The sequence below is a fragment of the Ovis canadensis genome, chromosome 7 (assembly GCF_042477335.2).
Source record: "Ovis canadensis isolate MfBH-ARS-UI-01 breed Bighorn chromosome 7, ARS-UI_OviCan_v2, whole genome shotgun sequence".
NCBI lineage: Eukaryota > Metazoa > Chordata > Mammalia > Artiodactyla > Bovidae > Ovis > Ovis canadensis.
In genome coordinates, this window is record NC_091251.1 from 113,202,574 (window position 1) to 113,224,263 (window position 21,690).

At 43.6% G+C, this 21,690-nt stretch overlaps 2 protein-coding genes and 2 long non-coding RNA genes across 8 annotated transcripts in view; 2 read left to right on the forward strand and 2 right to left on the reverse strand.

Moving 5' to 3' along the window:
* GOLM2 (golgi membrane protein 2) overlaps positions 1–3,998 on the forward strand; it is an 84,182-nt gene extending 80,184 nt beyond the window's left edge. For all 4 annotated transcript variants that reach the window (XM_069597321.1, XM_069597324.1, XM_069597323.1 and 1 more), the window contains one exon: positions 1,928–3,998. In XM_069597321.1, coding sequence (XP_069453422.1) covers positions 1,928–1,995 — 68 coding nt within the window. In that variant the 3' untranslated portion in view covers positions 1,996–3,998. The remainder of the gene's footprint in view (positions 1–1,927) is intronic.
* LOC138443972 (uncharacterized) lies at positions 1,379–12,196 on the reverse strand. The gene is made up of 3 exons (XR_011258390.1): positions 11,439–12,196; positions 10,123–10,264; positions 1,379–2,619 (listed from the first exon to the last, which is right to left on the reverse strand). It is a non-coding gene; the product is annotated as an uncharacterized lncRNA (long non-coding RNA).
* LOC138443974 (uncharacterized) lies at positions 4,594–5,633 on the reverse strand. The gene is made up of 2 exons (XR_011258393.1): positions 5,508–5,633; positions 4,594–4,815 (listed from the first exon to the last, which is right to left on the reverse strand). It is a non-coding gene; the product is annotated as an uncharacterized lncRNA (long non-coding RNA).
* CTDSPL2 (CTD small phosphatase like 2) overlaps positions 12,081–21,690 on the forward strand; it is a 76,647-nt gene continuing 67,037 nt past the window's right edge. For both annotated transcript variants that reach the window (XM_069597326.1, XM_069597328.1), the window contains exon 1: positions 12,081–12,824. The gene's annotated coding sequence lies outside the window, so the exon portion shown is untranslated. The remainder of the gene's footprint in view (positions 12,825–21,690) is intronic.

Below are 21,690 nucleotides of genomic sequence, written 5' to 3' on the forward strand. Positions count from 1 at the left end.
TGTTTTCTCTTTACAATTATTTATTTTAAAGTCTCAAAGGTAATCTCATTTTTCCTTTTCACAATTTTCCTGTTAATTTTCTAGAAATTCTCCTTTATATAGTAGCTTTCCCCACTGCTCTGTGGTGATTGTTTTCGTCTAGTTGCTAAAGTCCTGAAAGATGTGTTTATAGCCACGTAGTGGGTTCCCATAACATGGGTCTTAAGGAGAGCTTTCCACAGAGGTGCCTGTGATTATTTCTCTTTCAAAACCAAGATAATTTCTTAAAAGTACAAAGAGTTCTTTAATAAGAGAATGATTAGTATTTTTTAAAATACAAATGTGATTATGGATATAATTTCAGCCTTTGCAAATAACAGATTTGGGGTTATCATTCCTACTGAATTACAGTACGTAAAATATGAGATCAATTTGCGAGAGTATGAAGAATGGTCACCTGCAATTCTAAAAGAGAATTTCTGTAAAATTAACAGGAAAGTTATTGAAGGGTGAGAGAAAGTTGGTTTGTTTGGCACTGTTAATGACTAACTGCAAAGAAGAAATAAGAACATGTCACTGTGGAAAGTTAATACATCGTGCGTGCACTGCCTGGGGAGAAAGGGATGGCAGCCCGTCCAGTACTCTTGCCTGGAGAACCCCACGGGCAGGGGAGCCCGGGGGCTGCGGTCCCTGCTTGGCACACCGCCTGGCACATTACGTGCACAGCGCCCCCAGCACGGGGCGTCTTTCCTGAGCAGAGTGCCGCCGCGGAGCGCCCTGGAGAAGCTGAGAGGAGAGAGCCCGTCCGCCACAAGGAACAGAGTGGAGACAGCCACAGTGAACGTGAATTCGGAGTCCGACATCTAAGCTGCTTTAAATTTTATTTCCCAGTTATGATAGGAATACTTTCAGTCTGTCAGAGACTAATCTATTGGGTAATTGTAACTGAACCAAAAGGTAATGAAAGTTATTTTTAAGGCTGTGAAGGAGCCAAAAGATGTCATTAAAAACCATGTACTAAAAAATAGAGAGCCTCTTAAGCTCTAATTAAAATACTAACCTTAATACTCTGAGCAGTCTTATTTCAAAACCTGAAGATAGAAATAACTATGAAACTAGAAGGAAGATTGTTCTTGGTAGTCAAGCTGAGAGTAGGGAAGTGACGGGTGACAGCCAAGGACCCAGAGAAACCTGTCGGTAGCCAAGTAAGTCGAATTCTGAAGCACTATAGGAAGTCGTTTAATACTGTGAGGATGTTAGTGTCTAGTTATATTTTACAATACTTTTTTCTCTTTTTTGGGGGGTCAAGAAAAGTTTTTTTTTAGTTAATACACTCCATTTTGGAAGTTGCCGGTAAGCTATTTGGAGAGGAGCAAAGAAATTCACTAAAATATGGGGGTTACGAGTAACTTTTAGTTTCCTTTTATTTTCTAATTTTTACATGATGGTTATGGATTAATTGTATTATTAGAAAAAATGTTTGTTTTTTAAAGGCATGAAAATGTACAGAGAACAGTCGCTCTCAAAGCGCTGGAGGACTGACTTCCGTGTACCTAGAAACGAAGCGTGCGCGCGAGGGGACCAGCTCCTCAGCGCTCCCGGCCCCGACGGCTCTGCCGACCGTCCGGCTCTGCTGCTCTCATCTTCTTTCCCCATCTTGCTTTCTTCCTCTCTCTCTCCCCTCCCCTCCTCTTCCCCTTCCTTTCTTCCCTTCCTTTGCTTTTTTCTTCTCTATCATCAAAAGATCTGTTAAAATTAAGTGATCTTCTAAAACAGGGACTTTCCACTCATTAGCGGAGCATCTTAAGAAACAGCAGTACCTACAGAAGGTGTAAGATAAGGAACAGAAACTGCACGTGGGCTGAAGGGAAAAAGATGCATTATTTGACTGGATTTTTGCAAGTGATTTAAAACCAACACTCCTGATCCCTGATCATTTTCCTCCCAGACGATGAAGAGCGAGAACTTCAGATGGGCCCTGCAGACTACGGGAAGCGCTTCAACGACGCCCTTTGAGCCGTGAAGGGAGACTTCAGAGCGCCTACCGTGCTGTGAAGCGGAACCATCTCTCCGTTGTCGACTTTGACTTCTGTTGTAAAGATCAGTTGTATCAGTTGTGAAGATACACTGAGACAGATTTAAGGGAAAACTTTAATGAAAGAATGTACCCATGTACATACGTGAACTTTTCATACTGTATTATTAAAGCAGAGACTCCTGGAGTTATGTTACAGTTGAGCCAAAAACAAAGGAAGGAAAACTTTAATCCTTGCATTTAAAGCAAACTAATGTATGTTTTACATTTGATTGAGCCTAATTCTTTCCACAAATAGACACACAGGAAAAACGGTTGTCCCGTTTATATGCTGCGCAGAGCAGAGCCACAGTGAGAGCAACGACTCAGCTGAGAGACGTTTGCGCCCTGATCTATTCTCGCTAGCCCAGCAGGTGTTCCGTGCTATCCACTCTTCTCATGCTGTTCAAGGAGTTACACTCGGAACAGTTTCAGAAGAGAGAGGGGCACCTGAAGCCAAACACTGGGCAGCAACGGGCAGACGCCCTCCTGTTCCCGTCCCACGTGAGTGCTGGTGTGTTTGGTAGATAAGCTTTCAGCTGAGGCCTGATGTGAGCAGAGAAAACCTGCAGAAACGAACAGTATTGACGAGTTATACTTACCTTACTTCATGAAATTGTGAAACGCATGATTGATGATCTATTTTCTATTTTTATTTTTTCACATAATATCAATACTGTTTAACTATAACTGTTACTGGCTAAAATTTTTATATTTTCAGAGTTAAAGTTGGTGAAGATATTAATGATTTAAATGCCAGATTCCGAAAGAGGCTTAATCATCCTTGAAATGAATTTTCAGTTGGTATTTCAAAGCTTCTCTGCTAGTTTTAGTGACCTTATTTGACTAGACTTTTTCAGAAGTATTAAATTAGCAGTTTTAACAGGTTTTTATTAATGCACAAACAGAAATACAGTGAGGTCTATAGCCATTTTATTAAAATAGCTTAAAAGTTTGTAATGAAGATGGAGAATCTATCTACTTAATATGTTAGTTAAGAGCCCATAAACCTCATATTTGCTAGACTTAAAAATTATTTTAAATGCATTTGTCTTTTTTGACACCCTTCAGTAGAATATGTAAGCTAGCTAATCCTTATTTTCTGATTGAAGGCACTTTTAAATCTTATCCCCCACCCCCTAAATAAAAGGTTTTGATCATGAGAAGTTTAAACTTGTTAACTCTATTTTTCAGAAGGGCTACTGTTAATTGCACATGGACATGAGATGCTTTTCTTTTACCCCCCTATAACTCAGGTTCTAGTCAAAATTCAAACTTACAGAGGTTAAAAAAAAAGACTGTTCACTTATTGGAGGTGTAAAAATTCTTAGATCTCTGTTTAAAATTATTTAGCAACCAAGAAAAGATGTAGTGACTTACTAAAATTGTTTTTTCTACCCTAGCCAAGTAAGTAATTCATGCTTTTGCTGTGAGTAGAGTCAGGCCTATAGTGATAGTTTGCAACATTTTTTAAAATGGAGTTAAAGGGAAGTGATGTCTCCCTTCTGGAAGTTAGGGTGGGAAGATGAACCTAAAACATATCCCTAGCGACACTTTATACTTAAATACTGTGAAACATTTACAAATGAAAACCATGAATGTCCTGCCTTAGTCCCTTTGTCATAAAGCAATCACTTGGTTATATAGTAGCTATTACTTACACAGCAAAATCAGTTAGCAGCCCAGACATTTTATAAGCTGAGAACCCTTGGATCGACTGACACTGCCTCTGGCTGCATCAGCACCCGGTGCTGCAGGCCACTGTGCGGGCCTCTCGCCCCGGCTCCAGCCTGTGTCAGAGCCCCTGGTTTCAGGCTGCTTCACTTCCGCCTTGCAGTTTCTGTGTTTTAGTGTGTTTTTGCCCTGGATTCAGTGTTGACTTGATGGGAACTCTGCTTTTAAAATCATCACTTACTGGGTTCTAATAAATTAAAAATTAAACTTGTTTTCCTATTTTTCTGATTCTTATTCATATACAACACATTTATTCCAACATAAACAAAAAGTTCCAAGGTTCCAAGTTCTATAAAGTTCCAGATAATCAGATTTTCATATAACTGAAACAGTGCAGTTGTGAGGCTAGAGTCTCATGAGCAAGGATAATAGAAACGAGGCTAAAAGCAGGATGGAAGGGGTAAGACAGGGAGAACCGCATAAGTTCAGGTTAGCTGCTGCTGCTGCTGCTGAGTCGCTTCAGTTGTGTCCGACTCTGTGCGACCCCATCGACGGCAGCCACCAGGCTCCCCCGTCCCTGGGAGTCTCCAAGCAAGAACACTGGAGTGGGTCGCCATTTCCTTCTCCAATGCATGAAAGTGAAGAGTGAAAGTGAAGTCGCTCAGTCGTGTCCGACTCTTAGTGACCCCATGGACCGCAGCCCACCAGGCTCCTCCATCCGTGGGATTTTCCAGGCAAGAGTACTGGAGTGGGGTGCCACTGCCTTCTCCGGGGTTATTTGCTACTGACCCAATAAAGAGAAAATGCAGATATAAAATATACATGAAAAAAATGGTTCCAGAGAAAATGTGAATATGACTGCAAAGTCACTTCTCAAACATAGCCCTTTATTTAAAAGTCTTAAGATTACATGCTCTTTTTGACTTCTCATTAGAGAAGGGGACGACGGAGGATGAGATGGCTGGATGGCATCAGTGTCGCGATGGACGTGAGTCTGAGTGAATTCTGGGAGATGGTGATGGACAGGGAGGCCTGGCGTGCTGCGATTCACCGGGTCGCAAAGAATCGGACACGACTGAGCGACTGAACTGATAACAAAATTTGCGAGAATATGAGGGTAGAGAATTTAAAAAAAAAAAAATTTATGAGGCAGACAGTCACTTTCCCTAATGGCTGACCTTGGAAACTTCTTTCACATATTTTACCATACGGCTCCAAAAAGGCAATGTGACATGAATTCATGTTCAAAGTTTAGGTTATTGAGTCTTAACATCACATGTGGGATGTTAACATTCAGTTCTAACTGGACTACATCTAATTCCTTTTAAATGATACCCCTCACTAAGGGTTCTAGATGAAAATTAAACCAACTATCCCAGAAAAAATGACGGGGCGGGAAGGGGGAAATCGCGTGGTCCACGTAAGCAAACGCCTACGGGGTAAGTTCCTCCTGGGCTGGAGGACGGCTGAGCGGGGACTGAACACCGGCGGCCCTGCGTCACCGCCCTCGTTGCTGCTCTCCGCTTGCTCGTCATTCTCTCAGGCCAGCTCCCCGCCCCAAAGCTCCGAGCAGGATTCCCGGAGGTCAGCGGCTCTTAGTTTTGCCCGGAGAGACGCTGCTGCTCCTCCTTCCTTAGATCCACATCAGAAACTCTGAGGGAAGGCCGACTTCTGGTTCTGGCTATGACTTGGTAACTTACTAGCCCTCCTGGATTAGTAGCAAGTAGGGAATTGGACAAGATGTTGATACATTAAGCAACTGTTTGCAGGTAGCACAGACCTGAAACTTCTCAGAGGAGAAACTCAAGCAGTTGAGCCCCACAGTCACCCTGCTCCCTGAGGTGTAAAGAGGCTGGAGTGCAAGCCGAGATGGAGATCACATGGGGAGCAGCTGAGACGCTGGAATCTGTGGGGTGGGGCGTCCGAGAAGGAAGCTATTTAGAGAGGTGGCCTCGGAAATCCATACAGGGGTCCCCAGAAGTCCATGCCTGAGGACAGGGTATACAACCACAGCAAGACCACCGGACACTTAACCGAACACAGTTGCGACAGAGATGAGAACGGAACAGAGATACCCAGGCCAAGCAGTGCTGGCAGCAAACAGTGCTGAGGGGCGCTGGGTGTCTGGGCCTCCGAAGGAGGAACTCTCCTTAAGAGCAGCGTATCCAGCTAAAACGCTAGAAAGACTGCGCTTCAGGAGAGTGAAGACCCGCCCCGGAGTGAGCCCTACTGTAGACGGCCCTAGCGTGCTCTGACACGACTGCAGGGGAGTCACAGTGTGGGGATTTGAGTCCTGCCAAGTTAGAGCTTATGAAACGCCTTGCTTTCCACAGATCTGAGCTAATGAAGCATAAAACCAAGCCTACACTCGCTTAAGATGACCATCTAGGAACTGAAGTGCTGGCTAGAGTAAGAATCACCAAGCTTCAGGAGATCACAGAATTCAGAATCGCTACAAGAGATACACAGTACTCAGTATTCAATTTAAAAAATTACTGGATATACAAAGACAAAATTGTGATCCATAGTTAGACAAATTGAGATGGCCTCTTTTACTGTTGTTATTTGATAATGCATGTTCAGAGATTAAATGAAAATATGAGTGAACAGAGAATCTTAGCACAGAAACAAAAGCTATAGACACCTAATGATAGAGCCTATTACACAGAGTGAAGTCAGGGAAAAACTACCGTATATTAATGCATATCTATGGAATCTAAAAAGATGGTACTGATGAACCCGTTTGCAGGGCAGCACTGGAGATGGCAGACATAGAGACCAGACTGTGGACACGGCAAGAAGGGGAGGGTGGGATGAACGCAGTGCACACCATGGAAACATACGCATTACCGAACGTAATAGTAGAGAGCCAGTGGGAATCTGCTCTATGACACAGGGCGTTCACTCCGGTACTTCGCGACAAGCAAGAAGGCTGGGATGGGCTGGGAGCTGGGAGGGGGGTCAAGGAGGAGGCAACACGACGGCACTGGACCTACGGCTGATTCACGTGGGTGGAAACCAACACGGTAATGTAAAGCGACTGTCCTCAAATTAAAAGTGAGTTTAAATAAACACCTAATGAGAATCCCAGAACTGCAAAGTGCAGTGACTGAAATGAAAGATCCACTGGACGGGTTAAACAGCAGATTGGAGGTGGCAGCGGACTGAACCTGAAGACATACAAATGTGGTTTTCCGTATTTGGAAAAGGAGGGCTGAAATGCTGAGACCCTGAAATGTGAATTTGGAATTCATTCTTCAAATATTTATTAAGTCCTCAAGGTGCTATCCACCCCACTCCCTAACACATAAGCCTAAAGAATCCATCATGAAAGAGCATGGATCATTCTTTCAGTTCCTTCTGGAGCGGAGAACTGTTTTGAGTACTAGGGATACAACAGCGGCAGTTGCTGCCTTCATGGGACCTGCATGGCAGAGGGAGCAATAATTATTTTCTATACTCGGGGATAAATGCTATGAGAAAAACTAGATCTGAGTAAATAAATGATGATGGAAGAGTGCTATTTCAAACAGGATAACCAGGGAGGGCCTCTCTGAAGATGTGGTGTCAGAACAAGCCATGTGACTATCCTGTGCAGCACTACTTGATAGAAGCATAATGCAAGCTCCCTACGTAATCAAACATTTCCTAGTAGCCTCCTCGAAAACATAGGTGAGGGAGTTCCCTGGCAGTGGTTAGGACTCCATGCCTTCACTGCCAAAGGCCCAGGTTCAATCCCTGGTAAGGAAACTAAGATCCCACAAGCTGCATGGAGCTGTCAAAAAAAAAAAAAAGTGAAATTCTGATATTTAACCAATATGTCAAAAATATTACCATTTCAACATGTAATCAATAAAGAATGTTGAGATGTTTTATATTCTTTTGTACTAAATCTGAAATCTATGTATATTTCATACGTACAGTACATCTCAATTTGGACACTAACTTGTCACTGGAAATATTTGATTGGCATTTAGAGTTTATAAAACTTATAGTTGAATGAGTATATCTATGTATTCATGCCCAAGCATACTTACAACAGACTTTACTTTTTAGGGAACTTTCAGGTCGATAGCAAAGTTGAATAGAACATAGCAGAGACCCAACATACCGTATTGCTACACACATACACAGAAACACACACACACGGTTTTCCTCACCATCAACATCCTGCACCAGTGTAGAACTGTTTCAGTTGATAAACCAACACTGACACATAATTGTTAACTAAAGTCCTTAGTTTACGTTAGGATTCGCACTTTGTGTTGTAAATTCTGAGTTTGAACAAACGTATGATGATATGTGGACTTCCCTAGTGGCTCAGAGGGTAAAGCATCTGCCTACAATGTGGGAGATCCGGGTTCGATCCCGGGATCGGGAAGATCCCCTGGAGAAGGAAATGGCAACCCACTCCAGTACTCTTGCCTGGAAAATCCCATGGACGGAGGAGCCTGGTGGGCTACAGCCCATGGGGTCACAAAGAGTCGGACACGACTGAGAGACTTCACTTTCACATAATGATATGTAATCACAACTGTAGTCTCATATAGAATAAATCCACAGCTCTAAAAATCCCTATGTTGCACTTATTCCTCCTCCCTTACCCCGAAACTCCTGGAAATCACATATCTTTTTTACTGTCTCCAAAGTTTTGAGTTTTCCATAATGTCGTATAATTGGAATCATACAGTATATAGCCTTTTCAGATTGGTTTAACTTAGTAATATGCATTAAGATTCCCCCAAACCTTTTCAGGTACATCCACTGGATCATCAAAAAAAGCAAGAAAGTTCCAGAAAAACATCTATTTCTGCTTTATTGACTATGCCAAAGCCTTTGACTGTGTGGATCACAATAAACTGTGGAAAATTCTTAAAGAGATGGGAATACCAGACCACCTGACCTGCCTCTTGAGAAATCTGTATGCACATCAGGAAGCAACAGTTAGAACTGGACATGGAACAACAGACTGGTTCCAAATCGACAAAGGAGTACGTCAAGGCTGTATATTGTCACCCTGCTTATTTAACTTCTATGCAGAGTACATCATGAGAAACGCTGGGCTGGAAGAAGCACAAGCTGGAATCAAGATTGCTGGGGGAAATACCAATAACCTCAGATATGCAGATGACACCACCCTTATGGCAGAAAGTGAAGAAGAACTAAACTGCCTCTTGATGAAAGTGAAAGGAGAGAGTGAAAAAGTTGCTTAAAGCTCAACATTCAGAAAACAAAGATCATGGCATCCAGTCCCATCACTTCATGGCAAATAGATGGGGAAACAGTGGCTGACTTTATTTTTCTGGGCTCCAAAATCACTGCAGATGGTGACTGCAGCCATGAAATTAAAAGATGCTTACTCCTTGGAAGGAAAGTTATGACCAACCTAAACAGCACATTGAAAAGCAGAGACATTATTTTGCCAACAAAGTTCCATCTAGTCAAGGCTATGGTTTTTCCAGTAGTCATGTATGGATGTGAGAGTTGGACCATAAAGAAAGCTGAGCGCTGAAGGATTGATGCTTTTGAACTGTGGTGTTGGAGAAGACTCTTGAGCGTCCCTTGGACTGCAAGGAGATCCAACCAGTCCATCCTAATGGAGATCAGTCCTGGGTGTTCATTGGAAGGACAGATGCTGAAGCTGAAACTCCAATACTTTGGCCACCTGATGTGAAGGGCTGACTCATTTGAAAAGACTGTGATGCTGGGAAAGATTGAAGGCGGGAGGAGAAGGGGACAACAGAGGATGAGATGGCTGGATGGCATTACTGACTCAATGGACATGAGTTTGAGTGAACTCCGGGAGTTGGTGATGGACAGGGGGGCCTGGTGTGCTGCGGTTCATGGGGTCACAGAGAGTCGGACACCACTGAGCAACTGAACTGAACTGATACCTTTTCAGGGATGCCCTGGTGGCTCAGACGGTAAGAGTTCACCTACAATGCAGTAGACCTGGGTTTGATCGCTGGGTTGGGACGATCCCCTGGAGGAGGGCATGGCAAACGACTCCATTATTCCAGCCTGGAGAATCCTCATGGCCAGAGGAGCCTGGTGGGCTACAGCGCATGGTATCACAAAGAGTCAGACAAGACTGAGCGACTAAGCATACATCTTTTCATGGCTTGATTCCATTTTATGAATGTACCACAGTTTTTTTTAATACATTTACCTACTGAAGGACATCTTGGTTGCCCCAAGTTTGGCAATTATGAATAAAGCTACTATAAACATTTGTGAGCAGGTATTTGTGTGGACATAAGTTTTTAGCTCCTTATAGTAAAAATCATAAAATTTACTGTTATACACTCACACTTATAGGGGCTTAAAATGTATAATTCAAGACTTCCGTGGTGGTCCAAGGAAGTCTTAACCTTGTCGGTTAAGAATCCGCTTACCTATGCAGGGGACATGGGTTCAATTCCTGGTCAAGGAACAAAGATCCTGCATGCACGTCGATCAACTAAGCCCGAGCGCCTCAACTACTGAGCCTGCGTGCCACAACACGGCCTGGAGAGTCTGGCGCAGCAACGAAAGATCCTGCGTGACGCAACAAAGATTCCATGTGCTGCAACTAAGATGCAATCCAGCCAAACAAATGAATACATTTTTAAAAGGTAAATATATATTCCATATACTCTGGAATAAGGGATCTACTGACTCTGAAGATTCCAGATACTTGTATTAGCTTACTTAGTGAACATGGCAGTTTATTCATGTTTTCATATAACAGTTTTGAAGAGTTTAAACAGTATACATGCCACTGGCTTTCTCCATTTTTTCCCCTGTGGCTAACGCTTTGCATCTAAATATACTTCACATTTTTTTAAAGTGCAAAATTTTAAACTTTTATTCTAAAATCTTCAACAGTATTGGTACTGAAGCTTAATGACATTGACAACTGCCACTCAAGAAAAAAGGAAAACACCATAAATCTCATTTGATCTTTAGATATTCCAGAAAAAGGGCTCGTAGAAAGAGAGCACTGTATGTAAATAATGTTGAAATGTTACTATAAGTTAACAAATAAATTATAAAATTTATTGTTAAATAAAGTGCAAAAGTATTTAGGTTTACTACCATCAACCTTTCTAACCTGAACATCTAAACAGCAGTCACACTGCCGTGGAACACAGCAGGATGCGGTGTGATGAGGAGGAGGAGGACTTGACCCCTCGAGGCATTCGTCAGCTGCCTGAAACCGTCTCCGGAGATGGTGTCTGTTTTCCCCTTTCTCTCCCTTGCTTTAAAAAAAATTTCAGTGTTTTCAACTAAAGAGTGGAGGGACTAATATCACCTGCCTATCTCTGTTGGGAGAATCAAAATGCATACCCAAGGCTTTGTAAATAGCATATTGTATCAATATTTACGTTATAAGAGCGAAGATCTGAAATAATTACTACTTGAAATTGTTTCAGAAATATTTCCAATTTTAACTTGGTGTAATAGACATTTTATTAATCAATTGGGGTAACTGCTTATATTCTATTGCTTTCCATGTACACACTAGATAATCAACAACTATTTGTTGATTTTCAATTCGTTTCTCAGGACTCTTACATTGTGAAGTATTACCAGTTCTGCACGCTGTATACCACCGCTCTCAATAAACGTCGCAGAGCATTCTGGTACCGGGAAGATTTAGGATCCAAATGAATCCTGAGTTCTGACAGACACGATCTATAGAATATAAGGCTTTCAGGAGACAATCCACCTGCTCCACACTTTGAAACAGCACCAACCAGATTCAGAAGGTTCTCTGCCTACCTCTCACCTCAACTCTCTTCACCATCTTCCGGGCAACTCCTGTATCCCTGCGGCACGGGACCACCTCCCCCAGCGCTCAGCGCGCCCGCGTCTTTGGACTTTCCCTCTCGTCTGCTTTACTTAGGTGTTCAGCCTTCGTTACATCGTCTCTTCACGTGTCACTCAGACGTCGTCTTCAAGCCGTTGAGACCTCCTAGCCCGTGTCTCCCCGGTGCTCTTACGACGCCCGTCATTGTCCCACAACGCCTCTCAGTTCTGTTTCCTTGTCGGGCTTCTTCAACAGACTGTGAACTCTCGAAGTGCCTGCCTTGTTCCCTGTCGCATGCCTGGCGTCTGGCACGGTCCTAACAAACGAAGCGTTTACAGGACGCGTTTCTTGACGGAATGACGAGCGCGGCCCGGAGCTTCACGCGCAGGCCACGCTCCTCCCGTCCGCACGCTTGGTTCGCCGCCTCCCCACCGGAACCGGACCCCCGCGCGGGTCCGCGCTCCGCCGTGAGTCCGTCAGCCCCCTGACCCGGGCCCGCGGTAGGAGGAGCCCTTTCCTCAGGACGGCCCGCCGCGCGAGGCGTGGGCTCACGTGACCCCCGAGCGCCGGCGGCGCCCTCGAGGCGGCGCGCGGGAAAAGAGCACCTTCCGGGACCGGCCGGACGCGGCCCCGCCGCGGTCCGCGCCCCGCCTCCGCGCGCGCCGGGCCTGCGCCTCCGCCGCCAGGGGGCGCCGCCCGAGCCCCGCCCCCGGGCCGAGCGCGCCCCCTCGCTGCGCGGAGGCGGTTCCGTTAGCCGCGGGGGGAAAACCGTCCTCGCGTCCCCGCCTCTCCGCTCCCTACTCCCCCTGCGACCGCCGCTACGGAGGCCCCGCACGCTCAAACATCCCGCGCGCCGGCGGGGCCCGGCGGATCTCGTCCTCGCGGCTGCATCCGGCCCCGAGGCCCTGCCGTCTGTTTGCGCCAGGAGCTCGGGCGCCCGAGTTTCTTCCGGCCGCAGGAACTCCGGCGCGCTTCACGGAAGGAAAGTTGTCTCGTGGGGCGTGTCTTTTGCCCCCCCCGGCTGTTGCTGTGTTTCTCTGCCGCCGGGGCCGCCCGCATTCCTTCCCTCCCTCCGCGCGGGGTCGCGGCGGGAGGGGGAGCGGGCGGGCAGGGCGCCTGCGCGGGGCGGCCGCGTTCCATCCGGGTCCCCGTCCGTGCGGTGCCGCAGGTCGGTAGGCGGGAAATGGCGACTGGCTGAAGGAGCTGGTTCTGTTGCTGCTGCGGGCGAAGCGGGAGAGACACCACGCGCTGCGCAGCCGGGGCCGGCGCCGGAGCCCGGGGACCCTTCTCTGTCGTCACAGTCAGGTAATCCCCCCGGCCCGGACGCTGCCGCCGCGCCTGCCGCCGCCGCCCGCCGCCTCTCCGCGGCCGTCTGCCCGGCTCTCCTCCCCTTCGCGCCCGGGCTCGCCAGCGGCTCCGGCGCCTGGGGAGGCATGCCCCGTGGGCGCGCGCCCGCCCGCCGAGTGGAGCCGCTCGCCGCTGCGCTCTCCCCCGGGAGCGGAGCGGAGCTCACTTCCCGCCCGCTTCAGCGCTCAGGCTGCGGCCTGTGTTGTGGCTTCTGGGCTTGGGTTTCACTTTGCTCCCCCCGCGCACACACCCCGATCTCACGTTTCTGGTCCCCAGACCCGCGGTCCCGCCCGGTGTCGGCTTGGATCTGCCTGCCGAACCTGGCCCCGTCTGATGTTCTCGTTGTTTCATTCTTTACGGTAGGGTGCTTTTGGAGGGGGCGTTGCTCTCAGTTTTTAGATTCACCTTGTGGAGACCTGGAAGAAGAGATCTCACGAAGCACTGTTTGTCTGCTGTTAAAATGTGGAGTTGACATTGGTACTTTTTAAAACCAGAGCGAAGGCCTCTGGTTTCTGTAGTGGTTAGTTAAGGGTGAATCTTCCTGTACGTAGCAGTCTACGCTTTCTTTGGGTAGTAAATGCCTGTGTAGATACTGACTTTTGCATTCTTGACTAGAATTCCGTGATGAATAGTTGCATAAGTCAGTCGTGTTTATTTACTTCTCACTCTCGTGGTGGCTGGATGTGTGAAGGATGTTAAGTACTTTAGAGTACCTTAGGGAAACCTACCGAGATACTGCTCGTAAACTGCGCTAGGATCTTGAGATGTGCTTAGTAGCTGTTCCTCCAAGGCAGGGATTTACCTTTCCAGTGCTAATAAGGCAATACCAAGATTACTGCCCAACATAAGTACACAATCAGTGACTTCAGAGATAGGTTATCTTCGTAGTTTTCAGGTTGTAGGTTTCCTTGTATACCCTCTTCCCGTTCTTTGCCAAGTTTTCGTTTGTTGTCCAGCTGTTATGCTTACAAAGCAAGGAGATGGCTAGTTAAAGCTACTTTTATTCCTTTTTGTTATTTTCCACATTGCAAATCAGTTGTCCATAAAGAGAAATAACAAGAGGCTGTTGGTGTTTCTCAGAATTGTTTTTCAATCTTGTTTATTTTGGGGCCTTTGTAATTTTTTTTAATTTTTAATTTTTTAAATTAAATTAATTTTTCAAATTAAGTTTTAAAAATGTGGTTTACATTACACATCATTTGATATTTGTAACTCAGAGGCTTTCAGCTCTCTAGGTTCAGTTTAAAAGATTTCACTATTGTTTGCATATTAGAATTTCATTAATAAGCAGGAACACACAAACAGTGTTATAATTGTCATTTGGTAGATTTCTTCCCAAGGTCATAAAGAAAGTCAAGGTAAAATGTAGCTCGTAGGTGAAGCAGTCTTTTAGGATTGAGTTGAACTTCATACTTATCTTAAAAGCAAAAAGAATAGGGGGTGGGTAGTGGAGGTAAGGGCAATTGGATACTTGCTTAGTCGGTTTGTTTAAACAGTCGGGCCAGATATGTGACTTAGAAGGATATAAAATAAAGTATTGGTCTAGTGTAGATTTTATCTGGTCACTTAAGTGACCTTTTTTGTAGTTTATAAAGCATTAATGTTTTAAATAAAATTTGTGGTACAGATAGGTGAGTGTGCACTGTATGTAGACTTTGTCTTCAGGAGCTCTTCCAGATTGTTCTAGCTCTTCATTCATTCCGTTCTTTTAATAATCTTTTCAGTGTAGGTTGAAAGGCTGTGAAAGCTCTTAAGTGGTGTAGTCCTTAACCTTTGTGAACTTGTGACTGTACAGAAATTCTAAATAGGATTGCATAGAAAAAACAAACAGAATCGGTTTATAATATTTGTTTCTAATGTAACGTTCATAGCACTCTATATAGTGTCTCTTGGACATTCCATCTGAGCTAGTAATGCTATTCTTTTTTTCGTGGTTGAGAAATTCAGAATTAGGGGTGTTTTATCTTTCCTCAATTCATCTAGCTGATCCCATGTTTGAGATTTTAGGTCAAGAGGATTCTTCATGAGATTATTATACAGCAGAATCCATCCAATGGCGGTTTTTAAAAAAACCTTCGACCTGTTGTTCAGAAAGGATGTTCTAGACTCTGGACTTGTAACTGTAGGATTAACTGCAGATCGAATGAACTGGTATAAGATTACCTCATTCGTAGAGTTTTGGATTAATGTGATAAAGAACAAAGTGGTTTGTCAGAATTGGGAATAAACCGTATCTAACTAAATTTGTAATTTACCAAATTGTTGCACATGCGTAAACTGGAAAAGACACTTTAGTCATCAGTCCCAGGTGTGCTGGGAAGACCTCGTATGTGATATGCTCTAAGTAATTCTTTTGGGTGCTTACCTGACCGTTTTAGCTGGATTGACTACAGGGGTCATTTGCTCTTCTTTGAAGATGAGAAGATTTAACAGAGGTGGGACTTAAGATGAATCCATACAACTTTTAGTTTCCAGTTTACATTTGCTATGACACGTATATCTATGCCAGACATACATTCACTACTGAGTTATGCCCACGTTAATTTTTACTTGCAAAGCTAGACTCCGTGGGTGACTGCGTGCTTTAACTTGAGAATAGCCAATGCCAAACTCTGTCTCTCCTTTGTGTTACGGAATTCTTTCTACAGTGTTTTGTTTAAAATTACAAATTCTCTGGAAGAGATGCTTTATAAACTATTGCCTTTTATTGACAGTATTAGCGCAGATTAGTTTATCAAAGAAATTTGCTGATAGCACCAACAGTCGAGGATTCAGAGGCAATGGAACATAGAAGTGAGCTGTGGTCAGGAAAGGTGTGGTGTGCCAGAACAGTAAGGAAGAAGGGCGGGGGGAGTACGGCTATAGTGAGGAACGCGGGCTTCTTGGGGTCTTTTGAAAATCTTACGAATCTGACAGTAATGAGTGAGACTAAGAGTGGTCCCAGGAAGAACTGTGAGACCTTGAGGACAAGCATGGATCATAGATGTGGCTGGCCCTTCTATTTACCTCATCTGCAGGTCCCCCATTTATTACGGTAATTTTAGAAAAGAATGGAGGGGAATACTAAAATACTATTGGAGAAAAATCAGTGTTGTGAAATATTTACATTAGGAAGTCTTCAATATAGCTGTAAAATAAGGTCACAGTAAGCCATTTAACTCTATTAGTGACCCCATGTTTTATGATAATTGTAGGCTCTCCTGTATTCATTTCGAGAAATTATAGAAAAGGAAGTTTATCTAGATAAAACATGAATCATCAGCTGTGCTTTGACTTGAGGTTTTAGCAGTCAGGTTTTCATAATAGCATAATAATTGTAGAACAAGGAAGTGTGTTTATTACTTTGAGTAAAGCAACATAAAAGTGTGCTGGTGGAAGGCATTTGAATAGTTCGGAAATAATCGGGATTACATTTAGTAATAGTGGCTTATATATAGTTTAGGAAGAAGATTTTCTTGGACTAAATACTTCTATATGGAGGAATTGAAAACTAAAAAAGCAGAGCCATTGCTAAAAATAAACAAGAAAGGGAGACTAAGAATCTGTTAGTATCATAACATGATATTTTAAGTTTCTCCTGTTGACCAGTTACTGTTCGAGTAGAAATTTAAAATACATTTTGTTAAAAGAGTGTAATATTTGTTAAAAATTTACAGGACCGGTAAGTATCTTTTCAGTTGAGGAAAACTATGATTATGTGTTTTAGTAATAATTGCTTTCTTCCTGATGTTCCCCAAATATGTATGATTATCCTGTTGAGTTGAAAATGATTAACTTCTTACTGACCTTACAAGTACCTGCTTTAGTGTATTTTGTTAAATAAGGTAATTATAAAATATAATCCTTTAGTTTTCTGATGCACTGATGAAAATTGTTTGAAAATAGAATCACACTGCAAACTGTCATGCTTCTCCCCTCATTTGTGATGTTTGTTGCTGCTGTTCAGTTGCCAAGCCGAGTCCTGCTCTGGCGACCCCGTGGATTACAGCGCGGCGTGTTCACTCGTCCTTTACTATCTCCTGGAGTTTGCTCAAGGTCGTGTTCATTGAGTCAGTGTTGCTATCCAACCATCTCATCCTCTGCCACCCTCTTCTCCTTCCGCCTTCAGTCTTTCCCGCTTTGTTTTATCCTGCTTTTTAGTAGTAGCAAACAAGAGGATATTTCTCTTAGAGAATTATGATCATATCTCATCTTTGACTGGTAATTTTGATAAAAATTCACTCTTGTTAAAACTTTAAAATTATGTATATTATTTGTGACTGTGCTGCCCTTGTTGCAAGATGCAGGCTTTTTCTAGCTGAGGTGAGCGGGCGCTTCTCTCCAGCTGTGGTCCATGGGCTTCTCATCGTGGGGGCTTCTCTCGTCTGGAGCCTGGGCCCTTGGGTGACGGACTCAGTAGTTGGGGCCCATGGGCTTAGCTGCCCCACAGCATGTAGGGTCTTCCCAGACCAGGAATTGAACCTAGGTCTCCTGCATTGGCAGGTGGATTCCTTACTGAGCCACCAGGGAAGTTTTAACTTTGTCTTCAGTTTACCTCAATCATAAGGATTAGTTTTTCTTTGGTAGGTAGTAATATGAGTAGTAGGAAATTATTTCAGGTACTCAAAGATTTTTAGTTAAAAACTAATCCTCATTTTTGCTAACGTCTCATTGATTCTTTTTTTTACTATCAAATTAATGTGGTCTGAGAGTTTCATATTTCTACTGACCTGAGAGTAAGTTGAATATAAATTTAACTTTCTTTAAATAGAAGTTTTTATTTAAAAAGTATAAATAGTTGTATCCCTCCCCTTGCACAATTTTGGTGAGAACTACCTAAAGAGTACTTTTAGGAAAATTTTGCCAAAATTGTCTTTGCTTTTTTATTCTTCAAAATTTTCTTTGTTAATGTATCCAGTAAGTGCATGGTAACTTGCATGTGTACAGGGAACTCTAGTAAACTTAAAACATTATATATGTTGGAATATATGTATATTCTATAGAAAGGATAGAAATATGATGAAAAATAATAGACTGGAGTGACAGATTTCCCATGTGCTTTTCTCATGAGTATTGTAGTACTCAGTTCTTAGGAATTCATAATTTCACATTTTTTCTAGAATAGCACATCTTGTTGCAAAGTTTGATCAGTATGGATTCTTTTCGCGCTGTGTGATAGAATGCTCTTTTTTCAACATGTGTAAGTGATGCTGCAGGTAGTTAAAATTACAGCAGTCTTCAAATTGCTGTTCCTTTAAAGCTTAGGTGAAAGAAATACAAGTCTGTCCTCAGCAGAAGTACATGCTATCTCATTCTGTACATAACAAATACTGATTTTTGCCCTAATGGTATTTCTGCGGAGTATATACGAAGTTTTAAGTTGGGGTCCTGAGATAGTGTTTTTTAAAAACTCATTTTCCCTTTGCATCACCTGTCCTCTTTCCCCAGGTTTGTAAAAAGGCACTTATTTCAGTTACGCTGGGCCTTCTTGGCTGTGCTGGGTCTTGGTGGCTGTGCTGCGGCTCCTGCAGTTGCTGCTGAGGTGCCTGGGCTTCGCTCTGTGACGGCGTCTCCGGCTGCAGAGCACGGCTCTGGACACCCGGGGTTTAGTGGCTGCGACACACGGGTCCCCTAGTTGTGGCCCGTGGGCTTAGTTGGTCTGTGGCATGTCCAACCTTCCCAGACCAGGGACCGAACCTGTGTCCCCTGCATTGGCAGGCAGCTTCTTATCCACTGTACCACCAGGGAAGCCCCAGTCGTATTTTAAAACACATATGTTAGTGGCTGTGCCTTAGTGATCAACAAACTGAATAATGCCATCTTTAAAAAATCAGGGCGGGAACTTCCCTGGTGTCCAGTGGTTAAGCATCTGCCTTCCAGTGCGGGGGGGGCTCGGGCTCCATCCCTGGTCGGGCAACTAAGATCCCACTCGCCGCCAGTAACGAAGCCTGCATCCAGCGGCCGAACATCCCGTGTGCCACAGTGAGCACCCAACACTGCCCAAAATAAATAAATGTTAAAAAAAATCAGCTTATATTTTCATTGAGCATTTACTCATCAATAATCTAACAACCCATATGTTTTGTTTCTGTAGAAAAATTGATCATGGTTTTAGAGAAAGCATTTTTCAAAAATTTTGATTGTTCATTGAAAACTTTAAAGAGTCTTAATTTCATCAACCTGACTCAGCAGCTCCTTTATGTTTTGTACATTTCCCCATGTTTTTCTGCTTTTTATTATGTTTATATTTAGTAGTTTTTGAAGAATTCTATAATGTCTTTTTTTTTTAAGAATTCTATAATGTTTTAAAACAGAGAAAATTACATATCGAGTAATAATAACCTAAAAAGACTACTTCATCACACACTTTGTTGGGAAGGGCTCAGTGAAGAGTCTCCCTGTCCTGAAGTTGATGACTCATAGAATACTCCTCTGCTTAATCTTCCTGGTCTGGTTGACTTTGACTTTTGCTGGATGATAAGTGGGAGAGACCAAGAAATCTCTTCCTTCTGTAAAATCTTTTAATGAAGGGCTTGGGAAGGTAGTGGAGAGTAAGGGTGGACAGTTGCAGCGTCTGAACCTGTCAATTTCAGATGACACGACTGGAGAGACAGTGAAGACAGACACTGGCACTCTGTCATGGGGTGTAATAAGGCAGTGGTTTGTGTTTTTTAGCATTTTCTTTCTCAGGTGTAAGCTGAGTAGTGCTGCTGTGTGTGATAGAGCGTGAATTAACAGACTTACAGAAATTTAGAACTAGAGGGTACAAAGGGGTCATCTAGTCTTTGCTTCCCTGTGATGAACCATCTGAAGACTTCTAACATGTAGTGAATGTTTGTCTTAATTAGGGTGCTTCTAGGTGAGTCGTATGTGATAGTAGAATAAAGACAGCTCAGATTAATTAATGACTCATCTCCTGTTTTGACAGATCTTTTTTAAGGTGAAATTTACATGTAGTAAAATGCATAGCTATGATGTCCAATAACCTCTTTTACTGTTGAGGAAATGAAATGATTGCTAGAATGCAGGTCTTAATCAATGTCTAATCAGTATTACAGCTAACGTGGTAGATTCAGGACTGATGCCTCCTCAGGGGCTATTCCTCTAGTAACTCACTCAGGAGCCTACTCCAGAACTTTGCAATTATAGTTTCTTTATATAGCCAGTTTATAGCTTACATATACGTATATTTTATGGGGAAACCCAAACTGTTGCCTTTAAAATTTGATTTGTGGTCACTGTAATAGTTTTCTTTTTATATCTTTTGGCCCACTTTTGTTTCCCTTTTCTTTTATTCAGCAAAAATTTGTTTGAAAGAATGCACATTAGGTTAGCGTTAGATAATTTGTTAAGAATCCTTCGACTACAATATACTATTTTGTTGTTGAAAGAAATTTGTGTAGTTAAGACCTCTGTAGCAAATTCTCAACTGAGATTATGCTCATATCATTATTGTAATCTTGTTCCCACAAGGCTAATTGCAACCATAATTGTTGGCATCCAGTATTGCTTGGGGTCAGGGATTTTGTGAAGAGGAAGGAAATCTTATGAGGAAGGAATATTTTTAGTTTTATTTGTAGACCTCTGTTTGTGAGCAAGAATTGATTATTGCAGTGAGGATTTTGTGTTTTGGTGATACAGTTTTTTCTCCATTCTGTAGCCTCTTTGAGGGAAATGAAAAAAAATTACGATTCAGTTCAGCAAAGATTGCGCTATTATGTTTGCCAGCTTATTGGAGTTATAAGATCTCTGCCTTCAGCGCTCTTACAATCTAGTGCAGTTAAAGATGTATAAACAGATTATTTTAATACGGTTTTTTAAGAGCTGTGGAGAGAGAGTCGCAGGTTTATCCAGGCATGGGCCTGTGGGGGTGGTTACTTGCTGGGTGTGTGATACTTGGGCTGAGCTGTAAGTGATGAGGATAAGAATCAGTGGAAAGGAAGGGATGTGAAGCAGGGAGAGGAGGAGAAGCGGGGCGCCGCAGCGTGGGCAGGAAGCTGCTCTTGCTGGACTGGAAAGGGGGAGGCAGCGGGCAGCGGCGGAGGGACTCGGAGAGGCCCATCTCGGAGGGCTCTGCGTGTGTTGCTAGGGTTTCGTTTCTGTTTCGAAGGGAGGTGGTGGCAGGAACAGGCAGGTTTGTGGAGTGCAGAAGATGGATTTACAGCGGACAGACAGAAACATTTTAGAGGTAGCATCGTCAGGATTTGGTGACTGACTGTAGGGGACAAGGGAGGGATGAATGATGCGGTGTTAGGGTGACTTCTGGCTTGATGGTCAGGCAGGTGACTTGTGATCAAGAACAGAGTAGGGGGCCTTCCCCGGCGGTCCAGTGGTAAAGACTGTGTTCCCAGTGCAGGGGGTGTGGGCTTGATCCCACATGTCACACAGTGTGGCAGGAAAAACCAGAAAGAAGAGAGTAGCAAACATACAGAAGGAATAGGGGTGAGATGGGGAAGGAGAGCTCAGCTTTGGGTGAGTTGAATTGGAGGTGCAGAGTGGAAGTTTTGAGAAAGCTCTTGGATGAGAGTCTGAAATTTTAAAGGTGATAGAGAAGCTAGAAGACAAGGAATTAATGATGCGATTTGGAAGCGCCCCCACCCCCACCCCCACAGACTGCAGAGACTTGGAAAGCAGACTTAATTGCCTCGGTTTAGATTGTTGAACAATCAGCTTTTTTGTTCCTGAAATGAGATCTGGTTCAAATGTTGAAAAAGTGGAAATGTTTTCTGCTCTATACTTTTCCTTCTAGTGCCATGAATTCTTAAGCTTGGAATGCTGCTCCACCCCTTGCTGTGCTTGTTCTGTGACAGAATCTGCTTAGATTGTGTCTGTTCCAGTGGCGGTG